Genomic DNA, 22,138 nt, shown 5'->3' on the forward strand with positions numbered 1-22,138 from the left:
CTCAGCAAGGCTCAGCAGGAGGTGTATACAGACACTATGCCAACAGACAGATAATCTAGTATTTGAAATGTTGCGTTACTTAATCTTTTATCAGTGATCGGTCATCTTAGAAGATTAGACTGTCATCTTTATGGTTTTATCTTTCCTATGTACCCTGTCATCATCAAAGCTATTTTAAACTAAATTGCGATGTCAAAGACAAGAACCTTCTATTTCACGTGGGCAGACAAGTCAAGTATTGATAGCCCTATTTCAGATGGAAAGAGGGCCTTTTTAATTCTTATTGGAAGTGGTTTCAAACCTGCAAATTTGGCAGGTATTATATGTTCCATTCTAAATAAGACATCTTTTGGTACTTTACAGCACTTAGAAATGCTTTTGAAGTTTAACAAACCATTCCATCTGTAATCGAGCATCACTATATGTGAGAAGATTGACAGTGATCAGACAATAGCAGGAGCTCTAAGAAGGAGAAGGTATAGTGGAGGCCTTGTGGCCTCTATGGTCAGTTCAGTTACAATCCTTAGCTAATTTTTTTATGTGTTTGGTGATAAATTTTGTGGATTTTTAAAAGGAGCAAGTGACAGTGCTCAACATGAATAGAGTGAAAGCAAAAGAGTTTAAGCAATGACTACGTACATGAAAATATGAACCTCTTTAATGCTGAATAACATACCAGATATATTTTGGCCCAATTCTACTTGCATTATGTGTGTACCCAAAATTCCCACTGAAATTAGGGGACCAAATCTTAAGCTCTGTCATGCTAGCTGTGCATCGTTCCGACAACTCTACCAGATACAGGACAATCGCCCTCAGGACAATATAGCCCCCACTCGCCCATCCCTTCCAAGCCTAGCACAGAAACCATAGGCAAATTTCAAGTCATTCTAACTTCTCCATGGGAAGCAGACCAGTGGAGAGTAACTCCAGGATCAGAGTAGTGCAAAAGTAGAGTTTGCAGGAGGCAGGTTGTCAGGGCTGAAAGGGGGCAAGAAGAGCAGTGAGGAGAGACAACTCCTCACTAAGACTCAGTTTTCTCCTGTCTTCTAGATCGTAGGGCTTCACAGGCTTAGGGTGCCATTTGCCCTGCTTCCTTTATGGACTCTATCCACTTCTTCTGAGAGCATAACTTACAAGGTCCACATTTCTTTGTTCTTTCCATTCCCATGCCTCATATCTCCAGGGGAGGGTATCAGTTTTTCCTTTTATCATTAATTTCTTGTCATTGCTATGCGTTAGATTAATTCACTGTTAGTATCCAGAACTCCAGTCTATAAAACTATGGGATCCAAATGTAAAAATCATCACAGTATATACATATGAGTTTCAATTCTCAGGTCCAACTGAGCTGTGCTTGGTGCAGGGCCTAAGAGAAAAGATGCAAAGATAGCTTGACCCCATTTTTGTGGCTCCTCAGTTATGGAGCCCGCTCAGCCCTTGTCGTAAGTTAGAGTAACATCAGAACTACTCTCATTTATGTCTAGTCACCTGTGACCCCAGAAGCAGACCAATCATCCAGGAGTAGGTAGAATACGTGATATACAATGATAACCTGATTACCATGCCCCCTACACCAAGAAGATCATGGGGCACAGATTGGAATGGGTTAGACCAGGGGTGGGCAAACTTTTTGGTCTGAGGGCAACATCGGGGTTGTACAACTGTATGGAGGGCCGGGTAGGGAAGGCTGTGCCCCACCCCCTATCCGCCCCCTCCCACTTCACACCCCCTGACTGCCCCCCTCAGAATCCCCAACCCATCCAACCCCCCCCCCCGCTCCCTGTCCCCTGACAGCCCCCTAGGAACTCCCACCCCCTATCCAACTGCCCTCTGCTTCTCGTTCCCTGACCACCCCTTCCCGGGACTCCCCGCCCCTAACTGCCCCCCAGGATCCCACCCCCTTATCCAACCCCCCCGCTCCCTGTCCCCTGACTGACCTTCCGACCCCTATCCACATTCCCGCCCCCTTACAGGCCCCCCCGACAGGCGCCCTGGGACTCTCACTCCCAACCCTCCCTGTTCCCCATCCCCTGACCTCCCGTCCAGAACCTCCACCCCATCCAACCGCCCCCTCCTCCCTGACTGCCCCTCAGGACCCTCCGCTCCCTGCCCCCTTACCAGCTGCAGGAGCTCGCAGCCATGACACCCGGCCACAGCCAGCTGCGCTCCCCACGGGGGGGAGAGGCTGAGGACTAGGCTCCCCGGCCGGGAGCTCAGGGGCCGGGCAGGACATCTGAGTTAGACCCACTATGTCAGTTCTACACCACCAAGTAATTTCCCCTCTCCAGGAAGAGACCACTCTGACTAGTTTCCAAGCCCTTTCCATCCGTGGAGCAGCACAACATGGCTGTAGCAGGTCAGGAAATCAGATCAACAATTGTTTTGTTGTGGTTGCCTGTGCAATGAAAGTGCTTCTTTCTGACACTTTATTTTAACAATATTCTTACACATTGCTTATTATCTGTTAATAACCATGTGTGCACACACTACTAAATCCATGAGGGAATGTACTCCATTCACAGTGGACTCTGTTGCTGCTGTGTGACTTTTTGATAGTTTTGATTGGGTAGTAATGGAAATTAAGAAGTGAAATACACAGGAATGTTTTCAAAGTATTTCAGGGGATTAGCTAATTTGCCTGCTCTACTTCGAAAACCTCAACCCATGTAACTCTCCAAGGAGAAAATAGAAAATATCTTATGAAATGCTTGATTTAGGAGATGAAGTCAGTACTAAGTTCTGTGGAATGGATACTGATGGCATTATTTCCATTCTTGTTGTTCCTCCTTCCCAAATAGTGTGCTAGGTGCAGGGAATGTAACAAATATATGCTCTTTCCAAGGCAATGAGTATTTGGAAATACCTTTTTAATTCGTAAGCCCTGTTTCTTACCATAAGACTTTCCAAGATCGTTATTCCAGAGAAAGATTAATTAATTTAAAATCAGTAGAGAAATTGCTGAGAAAAAACATAAAACAATTAAGTACTTTGAGAAGGAAATGCTACTTTTTGTTCTGAGATAAACAGATAGAGCAACAGAATCTTCAGATATAGAACTATATATACCAGCAGCTTTCAAACTTGCCTTTAATCCTGAGCCTAACTAACTGATGGCAGGGAGTTCACAGGCTTTTCCAAGCAAGCCTAAAGGGATTTGTACACCAGAGTTCAAATCTCTAATGAACAGCTCACCGTAGCTCTAATCTTATTCAGAAACATTACATTCTTAGTCAACAGGAAAACCCATGTACTGTAAATGGTGCTTTCTGCTTTTATGAATGGAGCCCTAGGAGATTTGTGGTTTGGGATTATAATGTAATATGCTTTTGAGACAACATGTAAATGATTAAGAACAGAACTGGTTCTGTGCTGATGGATAATCTACCTCTGGGTGCATTGTTTCAAACAGATCTTTGGTCTTTAAATCTACTGTAATAATAGTTAAACGCAAGAAGCTCAGGTCTTTATCATCAAGAGTACAAGCTATGTTCCTCTCTGTTTGCTTAAATAGTAACACTATTGCCTAAGGTATTTGTTTATTAATATTAAGTTTCCAACAGAATTCTGAAGTATAACCAGTGGCATTATTGATCCTATCTAAGAATTAATTATTATTATTTATTATTTATTATTTATTAGATTGATGACTGTACATGAAAAGGAGTGGGTCAGAAGTTTGCTAGATTGGGTTATGGATGAAAGGGCATTTTAAACCTTTGTAAAGCAAGCTGAAAGTTGAAGATAATATCCACAACTTCACATCTTCTTATTTCTTCTTCCTAATACTTGTAATCTTTTAGAACCACAACCATTTTAACTAAAACTGTGCCACAGATTAGATCAAAGCTTACAAGCTTGAAGAAATTATTTTGTAAGAACAATTTAGACTTTTTAATATAAAAATGAATGTACTACAGACTTTAAGGGGAGAAAATCTATACACACACCCACAACTGTATGCTTGAATGAGGCAAATACAAAAGTAAGCTCCAGCGATAAAAGGTATAAAAATGAGAGAAAATGTTCTAGTTTTTTTAATGCACTCTTATAGCTTTAATCTCTATGCAATAGAAAGAATGTAAAATGAAAACATGCTTTGCACACAGTGTAGTGTTAATACATAATGTTAGCATAAGATGAAGTCTACCTCTGTATGGAGATCTCATGCAGAGCCTCCCACACATTTGAAGCTGCCCATTAAGTACTGTGTAAGAGGGAGAAAGGCCCCTGACAAAGCCCCCCCTGATTTCAGTGGGGCAGGATGAAGCCCTCTACTCCCACACACTGCAGAGAAGAGTTCTGCAGTAGCTCCCCCGTAAGTTGCTGAGGAGGGGTTTCCAGGGATGGGCCAGGAACGGAGCCATGAGAGCTATGCTTATGCAGATCCAGCATCTGGAAGCCACTGAGTAGATGATACAAAGACGAATCAATTGCTTTTGGATGAGCAGCCATCAGAGGGCCCCTTTCAATATCCTACTCACCCAACCCTGTCATCTTTCCTACACAAAGCCTGTTTAGCTGGGCTTGGTGCAGCAAGGGTTGAATTTCAGCCATAATGAATTAATTCAATCAAAATGTCCCTTAGTAACAGTACTTGCACCCCGACAAGACATGCAGAGACACACAGGTCTTAACTGTCCTGTTACACCTATGTAGATTGATATCCATTGATATGAACCTGGCATACCACAGCAGAGAACTGGGTTCTGAAAGTATTATAAGCAATAGTATTAACATATTAGGTATGCATTTCAGTTTAGCAATGGTATCTATCAGTGCAGTCATTACTATTTATAAGACCACCCTCTGTGATCACAAAATACATACATGATCCCTGACAATGGGGCCTTGAGATATCCAAAACTGGACACTATAAAATGATCTCTCTGACATGTCATCCAGATATTGCGGTGCTGTGTTGTAAGGAGGACATCATTACTGTGTTCTTCCATTTTTACTCCTCTAATGTGTTTTCAGGGACACTGAAGGGATTTGGATCAGAGTCAGACTCTAATTTCTTGAAACAATTGGTAATTGTGGTGGTTGCAACTACAGAAATGGCTTATAAAATGATCCCTGCAATTTCTAGATTGTTCTTGTAAACTGGGCCTGGAAAGTACAGGCTGTAATTACTTCCTGGGAAAGGTATCTCATAAATGCAGAGTTCCTTTTCAGGTGCTCCTATACAGGAATAGAATGCCAACTGTAAGAACATAGGAATGGTCCAACTGGGTCATACCAATGGTCCATTTATCCCAGTATCCTGTCTTCTGTCAGTTGCTGATGCCAGATGCTTCAGAGGGAATTAACAGAACAAGGCTATTATCTGATGATCCATGTCCTGTCGTCAGGGGCGGCTCTATGTTTTTTGCCACCCCAAGCATTGCAATCAGGTGGCTGGTGGCGGCATGCCTGCGGGCAGTCCGCGGTCACGCGGATTCGGTGGCGTTTCTTCCAGTCCTGCGGCTTCGGCGTACCTTCCACCGACTTGCCGCCAAAACCGTGGGACCGGTGGACCTCCCGCAGGCATGCCGCCGAAGGCTGCCTGACTGCTGCCCTCACATCGACCAGCAGGCCACCCCCCACAGCTTGCCGCCCCAGGCACGCGCTTGCTGCGCTGGTGTCTGGAGCCGCCCCTGCCTGTCGTGCAGTCCCAGATTCTGGTAGTCAGAGGCTTAGGGATGCTCAGAGCGTGCAGTTGCATCCCTGACCACCTTGGCTAACAGCCATTGATGGTCCTGCCCATTATGGAACTTATCTAATTCTTTTTTGAACCTAGTTATGCTTTTGCCCTTCCCTTCATCCCCTGGCAACTAGTTCCACTGGTAGACTGTGTGTTGTGTGAAGAGGTGCTTCCTTATGTTTGTTTTTTAAACTTGCTGACTATTAATTTCATTGGATGACTCCTGGATCTTGTGTTTATGTGATGGGGTAAGTATAACACTTTCTTATTCACTTTCTTCACCCCATTCATAATTTTATAGACCTCTATCCTGTCCCCCCTTAATGATCTCTTCTCTAAACTGAACAGTCCCAGTCTTTTTAATCTCTCATTGTGTGGAAGCTTTTCCATACTCCTAATAATTTTTGTTGCCCTTCTCTGTACTTTTTTTCCAATTCTAATATATAACATAGGTCCACCAGAACTGCATACAGTATTCAAGGTGTGGGTGTACAATGGACTTATATAGAGGCATTATGATATTTTCTGTCTTGTTATCTATCCCTTTCCTAATGGTTCATGACATTCTGTTCGCTTTTTTGACTGCTGCTGCACATTGAGCAGATGTTTTCAGAAAACTATCCACAATGATGCCACCATATCCTTTTTGAGTAGTAACAGCTAATTTAGACCCCCTTATTTTGTATGTATACTTGGCATTATGTTTCCCAATGTGCATTATTTTGCACTTATCAATATTGAATTTCATCTGCCATTTTGTCACCCAGCCCTTTGTAACTCTCTGCAGTCAGCTTTGGACTATCTTGAGTGATTTTGTATCATCTGCAGATTTTTGCACCATTTGCCCCCTTTTCCCAAATCATTTATGAATACATTGAACAGGATAGGTCCCAATACAGATCCTTGGGGGGACCCTCCCCATCCCTGTTTACCTCATTCCATTGTGAAAATTGACAATTTATTCCTACACTTGGTTTCCTATCTTTTAACCAGTTACCAATCCATGAGAGGACCTTCCCTCTTATCCCATGACTCCTTACTTTCCTTTGGTGAGGGACCATGTCAAAGGGTGTCTGATAGTGCAAGTACACTATGTCTACGTGATCACTATTGTCCACATGTTTGTTGACCTCCCGCAAAGATTTCTAATGGATTAGTGAGGCACGATTTCCCTTTACAAAAGTTGTGGTGAACTCTTTCCCAACTTATCATGTTTGTTTGTGTCTTATAATTCTGTTCTTTACTATACCTTCAACCAATTTGCCTGGTACTGAAATTAGGTTTACTGATCTGTAATTGTCAGGATTGCCTCTGGAGTCTTTTTTTCAAAAATCAGCATTACATTAGCTATCCTCCAGTTATCTGGTACTGAGGCTGAAAAGCAATAGGTTACATACCATAGTATGTGTGAATCATACATTGTACAATAGAAATATTCTAATAATTGCAATGATTGATTAACCATAGGATTTTGAACGTCACGTGTATAAATGAATGGGTAAATGAATAAAATATACAGATTGCAGTTGCACAATTCAGAAGAGTGACACGTGAATGATGAAAGCAGGCTACCAGTAGATTAATGCTTTTCATTAAGGGACTGCCTGCATATTCATTAGAACTGGTCAATTACTTAAATTATCTGATGCATATTTTTTTATTTGATGAATTTTGCCGTTATTTGTCAAATTATTTATTCAACAAAAATGGTCAAATGAACTGAATGGTGCATTCATCAAATAGTATTCAACAGTTCTCGTACTAGTTCTGTGCATTTGAGGCTGAGTCAGGATTAGTAATATTGCTGTAATCAATGCAAAAGAAGTTCTAGACAAAACTATTACTGCACTGGTTCCCATGGTACTAACAACTTTCCCACACTTAATGCTTTAATCTGGATTGTTCTGATTGATCACACTTTCATGTTGAAAATAGGCTCAGCAGAAAAAATATTTCTCAGTCCTCAGATATCAGGCAGATTTACCACTCTGCCACTTCAGTTTTACCATGTAACACCTCTGAAATCGGTGGAGTTCCACTGGTTTAAAAAGTAACAACAACAACTGGACTAATGGAATGGTGAATCAGGCCCATTGTCTCTCAGATTTTGATATGGATGCTTATATTATTATTTCTGTTCTAACTGTGAAGTTCATGGCCAGTATTCTTGATAGCCTACAATATATTATTTAAAAGGTTCCTTGACCTCCAGCATCTGCCATAACAAACTTTACCACCAGCTCACACTTTTCAACTAGTGTTTATGCTCCTTAGAGTTTTAGCTTTCCTGGAGGTTAATACATTGTTGTAGATACCTATTTACATTTTTTACACAGATGTGTATTGTTTGGTCTTTAGTGTTTAGAGTGCATCTTCCATAAGCCATTTTAACCACTTGTTTTATATCAACTCTTGTTATTAAGTCTGCCTTTTAGTGGAAATTAATTTCTTTCAAGGACTTTATTATTCTTCACAAAAGTAAGTGCTAATAGTCACCTTTTCACCTTTCACTCCATTTCTTTGGATAAAGTGGGAAAAAATTGTAACACAATCAGGGCCGGCTCCAGGGTTTTGGCCGCCCCAAGCAGCCAAAAAAAAAAGCCGCGATCACGATCTGTGGTGGCAATTCGGTGGGAGGTCCTTTGCTCCGAGCCAGAGTGAGGGACCATCCGCTGAATTACTGTCGAATAGCTGGACGTGCCGCCCCTCTCCGGAGTGGCTGCCCCAAGCACCTGCTTGACAAGCTAGTGCCTGGAGCCGGCCCTGAACACAATGGTAGTTGATTTAAAGCTCAAGGCTGCAATCCTGATTGAAATACAGTAGTTCAGACTGCAGTGTTATTCACCAATCCATAGACCCTGCTGTACTAAATAATCACAAAACCTGAGGACACCTACCTTGTGCCATGGACACCAATCAGATGCAGCCTCCAGACTATAGTTCCCAATCTTACCAGTATTGGAGGGGTAACTGTTTTCTCATGGAGGTCCTGGTACTTGTGCATGAGAAGAAGACCCAAACTTGCACCCATGTCTTCCCCCATATCATCCTTAATACACCTGTTCCCAAGCACCTGCAAATAATTTGGAGAAAGAGGCCATGCCACCAATTTCCACCAGAACGGAATGCCCTCCTATTAAGTTGTTACATTGAGAACAGACATCAAACGCTGATAGCTAAATGCTCCAAGGGAAGGGGAAGGTGGTGCCACAGATAAAAAAAATATATATATTTACCAACCCCAAATATGGTGACCAGCTTCACCCTGGATGGAGCATGTGAGGGACGATCAATCCAAATGAGCTCAGCCTTAGAAGCAATTGCCACACAAAGCCCAATCTTCAACTTCACTTATCAGAGTTAAAAAGTTCTTTCTCAGCTCTTTCTAGCATGGGTGCAGAGCACTTTCAGGTTGTTAGCAGTGGTATAAGAAAGGCCCCAACTCCCACTGGCAGCCCCTTTTTAGTTTCTGCCAGTATGTGGAGGGCCCACTGCCACCTTCTCCAGGCCTATGCTCACTCATGGTAACTGGAGGAACATTCCAATGACCAAACTAAAATTTCCTCCATCATAGAAAAACAACCAAGGAAAGAAAGAAAGAGAGGAATACAGGCCAGGTGCAAGCTACCCTTGCAGACTACGTGACACCATCCCACTAGGGTTGCCAGGTGTCTGGTTTTCTACTGGAACGCCCGGTTGAAAAGGGACCCTGGTGGTTCCGATCAGCACTGCCAACCGGGCCATTAAAAGTCTGGTTGGTGGTGCAGCAGGTCTAAGACAGGTTAGTCCCTACCTGTCCTGGCACCGCACTGCGCCCTGGAAACATCCAGCAGGTCCAGCTAGTTGGCAGGGGCCATGGGTCTCCACACACTGCCACTGCCCCAAACACTGACTCTGCACCCCCATTGGCTGGGAACCCTGGCCAATGGGGGCTGGAGGGGCGGTGCCTGTGGGCGAGAACAGTGCACGGAGCCTCCTGCCCCCCACCCCTGCCCCGCCTAAGAGTCAGACCTGCTGGCCACTTCCGGGATGCAGCATGGTGCCAGGACAGGCAGGGAGCCTGCCTTAGCCCCACTGTGCCACTGACCAGGAGCTACCTGAGGTAAGACCATGCCCCATCCCTGAGCCCCCCCAAACCTGGAGCCCCCTCCTGCACCCCAAACCCCTCATCCATTGCCCCAGCCCAGAGACCATACCCCCTCCTGCATCCCAACCCACTGCCTCAACCCACAGCCCCCTCCCACATTCCAAATCCCTCGGCCCCACCCCCCAGTCTAGAGCCCCCTCCTGCACCCCAAAACCCACACCCCCAGTTAGAGCCCTCACCCCCCCACACACCCAAATCCCCTACCCCAGCCCAGTGAAAGTGGGAGGGGGAGAGCGAGCCACCGAGGAAGGGGGAATGTAGTGAGTGGGGGTGGGGCCTCAGGGAAGAGGCGGGGGCTTGGGGAAAGGGCAGGGCTAGGGTGTTCAGTTTTGTGCAATTAGAAAGTTGGCAACCCTACATCCCACAGCCAGCCCAATCCCCCACATTTTCACTCAGCACCCATTTCTTTTCTAGCTACGGAAACCATATCCACATGTAATGTTCTACCTTCATGCTGCTTTTCACCAAAGCCACTGACATTTGGACGACTTCTCTTCTTACTTTTCTATCCCTTAAAATGCTATTGGAGCTACTTTATTTTGTCTCTCTTTAAAGTGCTCATTAAAAGGAATGCGTGGGTTTGCTTTAGACAATCTACAGAGAAGAGTGATGTCCTCTATACTTTTCCTAATGATGAGCTATGATTATCTCTATGACACCACCATCAATGGATGAATACTATGTAAAAATATTCATGAGCATAAGTTTTTATTCAAATGGGAATTTGCTTCCACTCTACTACTTCGATTCATCTTTCACAAACATTCACAGGAGGGGATTTTTATTCACAAAAATGATTGCAGAAAAAATGTTACAAATACTCCCATGACCGCAGAGTCATAGGAGTATTCTCCTTGGCAGTGTCACATGGCCATCCCCTGAAAGCTCTTTGGATTTGAGTCACCCAGCCTGGGATCGGAAACAATACCATGTGATTTCAGTGACCAGTCACACAGCTGAAATAGTGAATATTCAGGGGACAGGTCATAGCAAATAGTTTGTGAGCAATCCATACGTCAAAATGTGTTTGATAAATAATACATCAAATAATGAATGAATCCGGTTTTTAAAAAAAGCCAGTTTCCCTGTGCATCACAGCAGCACTCTGTGCACCTGTGGGATGGAGGGGACTGTCTGCTATATATTCACACACACACCCTGTATTTGTAGGCTCCCAATGGACTCGAGTATCCCCAGGTGTCATGCTGCTGATCACTCTGCCCCACACCTCCCAGCTGCCTGCTCACCCCCAAATGCCCACTGCCTGGGGTCCTGGAGCAGGGCCAAACCCTGTGTAGCCAGCGCTACACCAGTTAAGGATGCCCTTATGCAAGGGAAATCTTCAGGCACTGCTTTAAGGCAGATTTAAATCCTCTTTGCACCTTTTTGAAGGTGTGTGGGGACTTAAGAGGAGCCTAAGACTTGGCCCAAAGGGTACAGAGTCTTTGCAGAAAAAGGGGCAGATTCAATCTAGTAAATAGTTTATTCATATAGACCTATCAGAACTATTAGTTTCTCTCATATACTGACCAGTATAGGCCACAGTCCTACAACAGAATAAAAGCAGGACACCTTTATGCCCAAATGGAGTCCCATGGATCTCTGCATTGGCACAGAAGTCCGCCCTTGGCTGCAGGATCGAGATTAAAGAAAGCTATTTCAGAATTAACTAGTAAATCAGGGCTAGAGCTGCAGAGAAATTTAGGAGCCTACCTGCCTCATTAGGCACCTATATCCAAAATTTAGATCCTCAAAACGCCACACCTGCCATCAAACCCTTTAGGTACCAAAATTCCCAATCTGTCTAAATTTCTGCCAGTGGCGTGTGCAAAGCTACCTAAATCCTGGTGCACTCCACACAGCTGAGAATCTAAGTCCCAGTGGGATTCTCAGACTGGGTGTTCCCTGCCTATGTCACCCGTGGGACCACATCCAGTAGGTGCTTTCAGAACCTGCTGGAATGGACCTTACTCAAAGCAGAAGGGGAGAAGGTGGTGGTAGTCTAGTGGTCAGGGCACCTGCATGGGAGACTCAGGTTCAAATTTGACTTGGAGCAGCGACTTCAGCACCACCACCATGTCAATATTCTCATTTCCCTTGTGGAAGGACTGACCTGGCATCGGCACTTAACTCCAGGAGTGGGTTCATAGCTGTGAATCCTGTGTGGAAAGACGTGCCTCACTCCCTTTGAAGGACACACTCCCAACCTCAGCATTTCCTATTAGCTAGCTTACTGGCTTTTGTGGATCCCATTCTTAGGTGCCTAACTCTTCCCATGCATCATATAGGGAGCCTGGATACCTAACTCAGCGCTGCAGATTCCACTAGGCAGCAGGGCCCCTAAGCATTAGACAGGGCAATACTGAAGGTCCTTTTTGTGGATCTAGCCCCCTGCAATCCATTAACAAACTGCATTGAATCTTGAGTGATTCAGAGAACAGAAGCTAGGCAGTCCCCCGAGAAATGCAGAAAATCACTTATTTATTTATTGAGGCCTCCCTAAAAGTGTTCTCAGAAATGTTGACAACTATTCACTTATCAAATTGCTAAATCCACAGCTTGAGGTGTTTAAAAAAGATTATCAAATATTCATAGCTACACAACTTTATGAGAAGATGTCATAATTATTGAGACAGGGTCTGAAATGAACTCAACCAGCACACATTCACACTTTTAAATACGTGAAGTTACTTAAACAATTAGAGTCACAAAATCTAGCATGAACCACTGCAGACCTTTCCTTTATTCTAAACAAATTCTTAATTTTTTCCCTACATTTTCCACTGCTGCGTAAGGTTACTATTGTCTAAGTAAAGCATTTAAGAAGTTGTATTCATTTGGGAGATGATAATGAGAGAAATCAGACAGGAAACAAAACCCAGACTGTTTGACTGCCAGCTTGTGTGCAATTTTATGCAATTAATATGGCATACATTTTCAATTTGAAGCTTGAATATTGTTAGCAGCTTAACTCTATTCTACCCTTTCAGAAATAATGTCCCACTAACTGTTGTCGTTTTACCCATCCATTAGTCAGGTAGCCAGACAGATCTCTCTCTCTCTCTCTCTCTCTCTCTCTCTTCATGGCAGAATTCAGACCATCACAGATTCGTTAATTCCACCACTGATAATAAGGGTCATTGAAGGAAATGATAAGATACAACTGTGCTGAACATCAGACATTGTTTGAAGGAGCCAAATTCAATCTGATGTATGTAAAAAATTCAAGTATATGCCTAAGAGAGCAGCAGGAGAAATTTTCTCATTCTTTTTTGTGAGATCTGACATCAGCATATAGATGGTTTCATCAATTATTGAGACCGAGACTGAGAAAGGAAAAAAGAATGATTTGGGGGCTTCATTTTTGAAGTTTGAATGTGGAGTGCTCAGACTGAATCAGAACTAGTATGTCTGAATCTTTAGAATTAGCTCCTTCTTTATTGTACTAGCTCTGCTTTGTAATGATGGAGAGCTTTAGAGTCTGGAACTAAAAGGACTTTAATATCTTGTGAAAAGCTAAACTGTGTCTTCAGTGTTCTTAAACCAGAATAGCATTTATGAAAGTACACATTCCTTTCTCTTCGGTAAATACATTTGTACTTGAAATAGCTTCAAAAAGCTTAGCTTCAGATTAAACTATTACTGCTCTGTTTGTTTATAAAGGGTTAAGGTTAGATAGTCCTGGGCAATTTCATTTTAACAGTTATTCTGATGCTCTTGCTTATAACAAAGCATCTGGCAGAAACCTACTGTATATATTTGTGCAATCAGTTGCTCTTGCGCCACACATTCTGTACATTACAAAAAATAAGTATTCTCTTGGTTGCAAAATCTGAAAACTGTAACACAAACTGATGGAGCAAAATGATGGCAAATCTCCTTGCTCAGAAAGCTCTGAGTTCTGTCACCCTTACTCACATTGAGTAGTACCCTTTCTCCTCAAGTAGTCAGAGTGATTTAGTAAGGGCTACTTATGGAGTAAGCTGCTACTCAACGTAAGTATGGATAGCAGAATCAGGCAGTTATTTTGCATGCTTTAATACATTTTATACATTGTAATATTCAGCACTCAACAAAAAATAATTAGTATTTGATGCTAAATAGAGAAGTGTTTCATATAATGCGAAGCAGAAACATATTATTTACTCCAGGATGTAACATTGTTATTCTGCCATTATAAAATACTCCATTTTTAACATTGTAACAGTGGAATTAAATATCATTTTTAAACTTAGTAGTTGCTAAGCAATATGCTGTTAGCAGGACTCCAACAGCTTGGAGCATTTAGCATTTTAAAACCTATGTTATCATCTTTATATGATTACACAATTTGCAAAATACAGTTAGAGATCAACAAGGAAGTTTGTAATTTGTTTAGACAATAACATAGTGCTATTTTTCAGTACTTTTCTGAGTCCTTGCAGACCCAGGAGCACCACACACCACTGTTGTTGGACTGTTTCCCTATATCACCAGTTCTCAGAAAACTTCAGAGTCCAACTTCATGTTGTCAATGGAAGAGTAGGAGAGCAGAGGCAGGGAAGCAATGACACCCAGGCTTCTGAGGGAGCCATCCTAATTCAGGGCTGGGGTAGACAAGCAAGGAGAGTGAAACCACTTCAAATACACCGCTACCCCGATATAACGCAACCTGATATAACACGAATTCAGATAGAACACGGTGAAGCAGTGCTCCGGGGGGGTGGGGCTGCGCGCTCCGGCGGATCAAAGCAAGTTCGATATAACGCGATTTCACCTATAACGCGCTAACATTTTTTGGCTCCCGAGGACAGTGTTATATCGGGGTAGAGGTGTCGATTTCTCCATGATCATGGAATAACTGTGGCTTGAGGGGCATACCTTTGCTGATTCCATTGGCAAACAAATCCCATCTCATGACAGGCTGATTAGTTGAGACCTCTGTGGGTTTCTTGGAATTTGCATATTTTTAATCCTATGAGTTTTTCTCCAGCAGGGCATCATCCAGACCATTACATACATGTATGAGGGCCATATTTAAACTGTAGACTGAGTTATGCATCTGATGGGGCTCAGAGTAGTGTCTTTCTTACCTGCAAATCTTTTGATACTCCACCATTCCTCCAGAAAACACTTAGGTAAAATCCTGACACCACTAAAGTCAATGGGAGTTTTTCCATGGACTTCACTAGGGGCAGGATTTTATCTCAGATTTCTGAATCCTCCTGTCCTGTATATGGAGGATCCTACAAAGAAGGGTGTGTTTGGACAAATCAAAATATAGCACTTCTATTACTGTATGACAACAAAATGCATTCAAAGCCAGCTCTCTAATGCCTGGAAGGTGCCAACAAAAGATGAAATAACTTATGTGCCTTGAGTATCCTTAGCTGTGTACCCAATAAGGAGCTGTCTGATATTTTCAGATCCATCATGGATCCTAACATAAAAGCCAGTATTCCAGGATGTCATTTGGATTTCTGACTCTTGCTGGAGGAATCTGGGATTACATTGGTTCATATATATAGTTGTCTCCCTCTATAACATACATTATAGCTAATTTTCCTTTTGGAAGGCTTTTCATTTACATGTGCCTTCACTTTTTTTGTTGTTCACATACAAAGCTGTAGAATCACAAATATACCAGTGTACATAAATGCTACTAGAAGGTTAAATATGGCTAAATATGCTTTTGTAAATGCATTTAGAAGCAGGTAATGTGCTGCAGATGATATGGTAGGGGCGATTCCTCTATCTTCTTTGGCCAACCACTTATGTCATTGAACTTCATAGGACACTACTGAAAAGTCAGAGTAATTTCAAAAACTGTACTTGCAAAGCACCCAATCCTCCAAGTTGCTGAGTGCCCATTAAAATCATTGGGAGGGGCTGCTCAGCGCCTTGCAGGCTTGGGCTCTACGTCAGAAGCTTTTAATTTGTGTGCCTGATGTTAAGGGAGGAAAGTGGAATAATAAGAATTCAGTTTGCCACTTGCCCAGCAGCACCTGGTTTTTATGAGTGTACATGGCAGTTTCCCCTGTTTTTTGCTGGAGAATGCAGTTTCCAGACCTGATATATCTCTTGGGGACATTACAGTTCCCCTTTCCCCCATTAGATCATATGGTGTTAGCACAGCAGACCAAAAACAAATACATACTTCACAGAACACCCGTCAGGACATGCAACGATTTCTCAAGCCGTTCAGCCTTTGTTATATTGAAAACAAACTTTATAACAAGATATACTGTAAATTCCTTCCTTCCTTACTTGGGAAAAGTGTGGCTCCTTGGGGGCAATTGCAAATATTTTGTTATCACCTACTGTTGGGTCATCTAACAGGCAAAGCTGCAGTCCAAGAAGTTTCCTGCTAGGGTTTGAAAAATTTGCATACAAGTCACTGTTTTGAGCATTCTCACTTTATTATACACACTGCAAATGTATTTGGCTCATTATTTTTTATGTACGGAGTGCTTGGAAATGTTAGAACATGGGGTAAAAACCTACTTAGGATTTTAATAACTCTTGCAAAATACCCTGTATTTCAGTAAAGTTCACGGTCATTACCTGTAACACAACCTCCTATGAGGCTACTTGAGACAATAACCGTGTTCTGACAGCAGACTCCAGTGAAGCCAACGTTAACCTCACCCATCCCCTTGATACATACAGATTATTCCCGTTAGAATTAATTGATGAATCAAATTATTAGAATTAATGGTTATTACATTAATGCAGAGAGCCAAATCCTAGTACCTTGCTCAATAGACAGAGTAAATGGTCTGTGTAGGGGAATCCCATTGGGATCCAGAGAAATGGAATCTTCCCTCATCGGTACGCCCCTTTCCCAGTTACTCCCTGTGGGCTGCCCCATTCCTCACCTTTCAGGACATTTTTGTCCATGGGCAAAGAATAATAGGATTTGTCCCATAGGCCCTGCTACAAAGCCCACTGAAGTCAATGGAAAAGGCTCTCCTTTGGTATTGGTGGGTTTTGGAACAGGCCCATAGAATGGAAACTAGGCCACATGCTTTGTATCATGACTCAAAGGTTTCCAATCCTATGCCACTTTATAGAGAAATTATAGTGAGAATTCTCTCTGTGTACAGTATTTTGATCACATTTTACCTTACTTTCTAGACAGTATTTTAAGAAATACATTAGATTGGCTATGCAAACTACACTGTATATACGAAGTTACTTGATCTATTATTCACCAGCAAATATATGATAAAAAGTAACTCTGCATATAATTATCACAACTACTGACTTACTTATAATTAACTTTGAAACATTGCTGGTTTAGGAGATATTATAGATTACAATTTTAAATGTAAGTAGCTTCAGAAAATCTCTCATGATCTATGCAAGTGCAAGGTATTCAATGAAGAATTAATTCCCTAAACTACTAATCAGCTCTCTCTCCTGTCTTATCAAATTGTAAATACATTATTACTGTATTAAAGCAGGCTAATTAAAGCAGAACCTGCATTTAACAACATACCTAATACCCCCCCGCCAACATAATCAACAATGTTCTGAGACCATACATAGCAAATGTTAGAAAATTAAACCGATACTTTAATAGTGATGCTGCACTTTTATAATGTTTTTTTTAAAGGAAGAGAAGGGGGAAAATAATACACAATCATTCTGGAGAAACAAGTGAGGGAGGTATTAATTCTATTCAGTCTACAGCTGTAATCCCACAAGCATCTACAAATAGAATCTGGAAGACATCCAGCTGAAACTTGCTTAATTTATTAACATTTTTAATAGATTCTGATGTTAAATGCTGCAAACCAAAATAAGAAATTTAAAAAAGGAAGACCACAAATCCATACATCTTGTAAGAGGAATGTAGTAGAAACTTAAACATGAAAGCTCAGCGAAGCCTAGCCAAGCAAGCAAATTGAGCATCATTTGCAAAACCTCTTTTTTAGTTCTTTTTTCTGTTTCAACAACAAATAAAGCACCATAATCATAAAGTGGGTCCAAAAAATCACTAAAACATTATTCCTCAGTCAAACAAACATAAAAATAACACATAATACCCAGCAAGAAACCTTTCAAGCAAAGTTATTTTTGAAATTCTTTGTGTAAACCTCTGTTTTTTACTCCACTTGAAAGTTTACACACACTAAAGACCTCAGATTATATGATGCCATTAATATTATTTGGCAACAAAAAGCAAGTTTTATCAATATAGAGTATAATGATAAATCTGTAGGATTTTATTTTTATATATATATACACACCCACAGAGGAAAAAAATGTGAGCAGGAAAGCTAAGAGATTTCCCAATGAAATCAATAAAAACATTTGCAGGCTACTGTCAGTGATACTGTTTAGGTGAGATAGAGTTACAGACCTGTTTGATCATTGTTTATTACAGGGCTCATAATTTTGTTTTTAATATAAGTGGATCAGAGAGAGGGTTTTTTGCCCCCAACAACAGATTCTTTAGATTCCATGTACACAGAAATCTTTATCTGACTTGTTTTATTTAAACACACAACTGATATTGCACATTAGTCTGAACTAAAAACAAAAGCATTTTTTCCCTCAGGTTAATTTGCTGGCTTTTGGGGTGATTATTTACAAAGTATTTCGACACACTGCAATGTTAAAGCCAGAAGTTAGCTGTTACGAAAATATAAGGTAAGTTTCCCTTTTAACACAAATTCTACTGTCCATAACTTTAAATACAATCAGAGATTAAAGTGATCATTCCAAAAATAATGAATTTGCCTACTCGAGAATTTTTTTAATGGTTTGTAGAAAGAAAACTAATTCTCTGTTATCACATTAAATTCATTTTGGGTTAGATTCTGCCATCTTTTGCTCAGATGGAGCAATGCCTTATTCTTCAAATAGCCCCACTGACAAGAATGGGGCAGCCTGCAGAGTAAACAAGATGAGTATGAGAATCTAGCCCTTTATAAAGAAGAGGTTAAAGACTGGTGGTAAGGGGTAAACAACTAATTTTCCATTCCTTTTGAAGCACTAGATCCTGCAGCCCCTACTCAGGCAAAAACTGATTTCAGGAATTGTGCCTGAATCAGAACTGAAAGATTTCTCCCTGGGTAAAGAGACATATAATAAATATATAAAGAAACCAAGTTCTCAGTGAGTCACTTTATCTGTGAAGAAATTGTACAATGAGGCTCAGTGTTTCTTTCTTTTCTTTTTCCTTCCCCAGGATTTTTACTTTGCATGCTGCTATGATTTTTCCATCAACTCTCTCTCTTTAAAACTGATTTATAGAGACCTTGAAAACCGTTTGTGCAGGAAAAGCTGAAGTGTACTACAGGGAACATTGAAAACAACTTACTGTTTGTGTTGCTTAGAAACACTCCTGCAGTTTCAATGCATTGCCCAAGATTTATAGTTAGGATTTAGAAATTGTTTGATTGATTACTTTCTCTTATCCCTCATCCTTCATAGCTTCATGTAGTGAGTTGGTTTTAATGAAGTTGAAAATTATTCATTTTCAGAGGAACAATGCTAAAAATGTCTTCTGCTCTAAGGAAGTCCTGCAATGATTGGGCTAAGAATGAATATGGAAGTAATGAGTGGTTTCATTTCCAAGACAACATACTGTAATTTGCTGGAGCGAGGGAGCTATACAATATGTTAGCAAAAATAAATCACAGCCAATCAATGTATAGAATATTAAGGCAGCAATATTCTGACCTGGAACTATGTGAAGCTATTTGTGTTGTAAAAGCAAAATCTTTTTTTTTTTCTTTTTAAAGAGAGTGCATTGTTTTACTGCCGGCCCCATTTTCTGATGAGGGAGCCATAAGATCCCTTTGATGCCATGCATATGTGCTGACCTAACAGCATACTGTACATTTTTCCTGGTTTTGGGGAGAGAATACTTCATAACAGACATATGTTTTACCTTGGGGAATTACACTCACAGTAGATTTAAAATCAAATCATACAGCACTGCAGTACACCAGAGGAAACTTATATGAAGATTAAGAAAGCCAGTGTTTTAAATCCATCCAGTTTTATTCTTTTCCTATTATACAATGACTGTGAGCATATTCTTACAATAGTACTGCAGCACAACCTAAAGTACACACCATGTAACTGCAAAAAGCTAAATGTTCTCAGACCTTTGTGAAGCATTCAGTTTTCAAAGGAGAGATTAGAGGAAGAAAATGACATAAGTCACCACATTGATTGCAATGTTGTTATTTTTCCTAGGTCCTGTGCTCGGGGTGCTCTTGCTCTCCTGTTCCTTCTTGGGGCTACCTGGATCTTTGGGGTGCTCCATGTGGTCCAGGGATCAGTGGCCACTGCGTATCTTTTTACAATTTTCAATGCGTTTCAGGGGATGTTCATCTTCATATTTCTTTGTGTTTTATCTAGAAAAGTAAGTACCATCTTTCCTGTGGGAAATGCTTCATGTGAATATTCATATGTAGCTACATAATCAGGAACATAGTCCTGCAAATATTTACGCACATGAGTAACTTTTTATGCATCTGAATTAGCTCTTTGAGGTCAATGGGGGGCATTCACATATACGAAGTTACGCATGTGTATAAGTGTTTACAGGATCATGCCCTCTGGCATAAGTGGTGTAATCCTGACCCGACTGAAGGCCATGGATCTTTTGCCATTAACTTCAGTGGGGCCAGAATTTCACCCCAAATTCTTATCTTCTCAGATATTTCTCCCAGGTTTAGGGTTTTAAAAACAATGCATTTCAATGTCAAAAATTATTACAATGCAACTACTCTATGAAATAATTTAAAAGGTTGAATAAATCTGGTCTTCATTCTTTTCAATTAGGATCTGAACTGGGGCTTACTGTTCACCTTCTAGTTCTGAGATTTGGTGTCCTTTGCTAAAATCAGTCCTAATGCTAAAATCAGTACCTCAATACTGAACACCTTTAAAACCAAGTAAAACGGAACACTGGCTTTATTAATCTGTTAATAAATTTGTCATGTTTTAATCCCATCTTTTCATTTCAGATCCAGGAAGAATATTATAGGTTATTCAAAAATGTTCCTTGCTGTTTCAGCTGCTTAAGGTAAATGGAAGAAAAATATGTATGAGCAGTACAATGGAATAAGGGAGGAACCCAGCCATTATTATTGTTATTTCAGAAAATGTAGCATTGTGAAAATATGAAATGACCTAGTGAACAGTTCTCTCTCTTAACTCAATAACTGTCTCTCCAGTATAGGCACTGTACTTAAATGTGCACTCATGCACGGTATTTATACTACACTGTGTACAATTGGTATACATACACAAGAGAAGCTGGATTATTGTAAAACAAATATCATAAACAAGAAGAGAAAAGGAGTAGAATTCCTAAAGATGCTAGAGACTTTTCATAGTTTAGGATTTATTTCTAATATTAGAAATATCTGCAGTTCATGAGAGAGAAAAGGGAGAGAAAAAAACCCAACTGGCACAGCAGATTTTATTAATCACTTTGCTAGTGGAAACATGCCTGTTGCCTTTTTTGTGGTAATGAGATTCTTCACATAAAGTTGTATATTAACCATCTACAGGGAACGGGTTCCATTAAAGTGTTCATAGATACAGGTCTGCTTCAGCCCAAGCTTTTGTTCAATTTAAAGTAGATTTTTAAAATGTTTTGTGGTTTCATATAATTCTCTCCTCCCTCCCAAATATATAGTTGTATCTTAATCTTTTTTTAACTTGTAAGGAATTCCTCTGAGGTCTGGTCTAATAAAATAACTTGGACTAGACATTTTGTAAGTCCAATTTCTTTTGTGAATATCTTCACAAGAATTTGGTGCTGATTTTATTTAACTATTGAAAGATTGATATCTACTACGTCCAGCATTGTGACTTGAGAAGGTTTTGGAAAAGAAAGGTTTTTATGAGTTTGTCATCTGGTACTCATTTTCAGGATCCTGACCTTATTTGTCAAATTAAAATGCAGGAGCATAAGTTACATGGGCAAATCAATGCAAGTGTAAATGCAAGGGTATGTGCCTTAGTTTCAGTGTAAAATATATTGTAAATATAGCAGATTCCTTTGCTTCCTTTGTTACATGCAATAGACTTCCATCCAGGCCCCAGATACTGCAAACACTTACACATGTGTTTAACTTTAAGCGTGTGATAATTCTGTTGATGTCAACGGGCCTACTCATGTACATTTTGCACGATTGCAGCCTAAACATGTTACTTCAGCATTTCCAATGTTGTCCTCTTATAAGGTCTGCTGTCATGTTAAGTGCCTGATCCTGTGAGGTGCAGAGACCCCTCAGTTCCCACTGCCTTCTCAGGAAGTGCCCCACACCTTAAAGAATCAGGCCCAGTCCCAT

General features: G+C 40.9%; 1 protein-coding gene across 2 annotated transcripts in view; it reads left to right on the forward strand.

Annotated features, from left to right (window-relative positions):
• The window catches only part of ADGRL4 (adhesion G protein-coupled receptor L4), a 98,996-nt gene that overhangs the window by 76,465 nt on the left and 393 nt on the right, over positions 1-22,138 (forward strand). The window contains exons 14-16 of one of the 2 annotated variants that reach the window (XM_054037085.1): positions 18,379-18,470; positions 20,028-20,196; positions 20,804-20,862. In XM_054037085.1, coding sequence (XP_053893060.1) covers positions 18,379-18,470; positions 20,028-20,196; positions 20,804-20,862 — 320 coding nt within the window. Of the gene's footprint in view, positions 1-18,378; positions 18,471-20,027; positions 20,197-20,803; positions 22,041-22,138 lie in introns of those variants that run through there. The other variant, XM_054037086.1, reaches the window with a different exon arrangement.

Source organism: Malaclemys terrapin, chromosome 8 (genome assembly GCF_027887155.1).
Source record: "Malaclemys terrapin pileata isolate rMalTer1 chromosome 8, rMalTer1.hap1, whole genome shotgun sequence".
Classification (NCBI taxonomy): domain Eukaryota; kingdom Metazoa; phylum Chordata; order Testudines; family Emydidae; genus Malaclemys; species Malaclemys terrapin.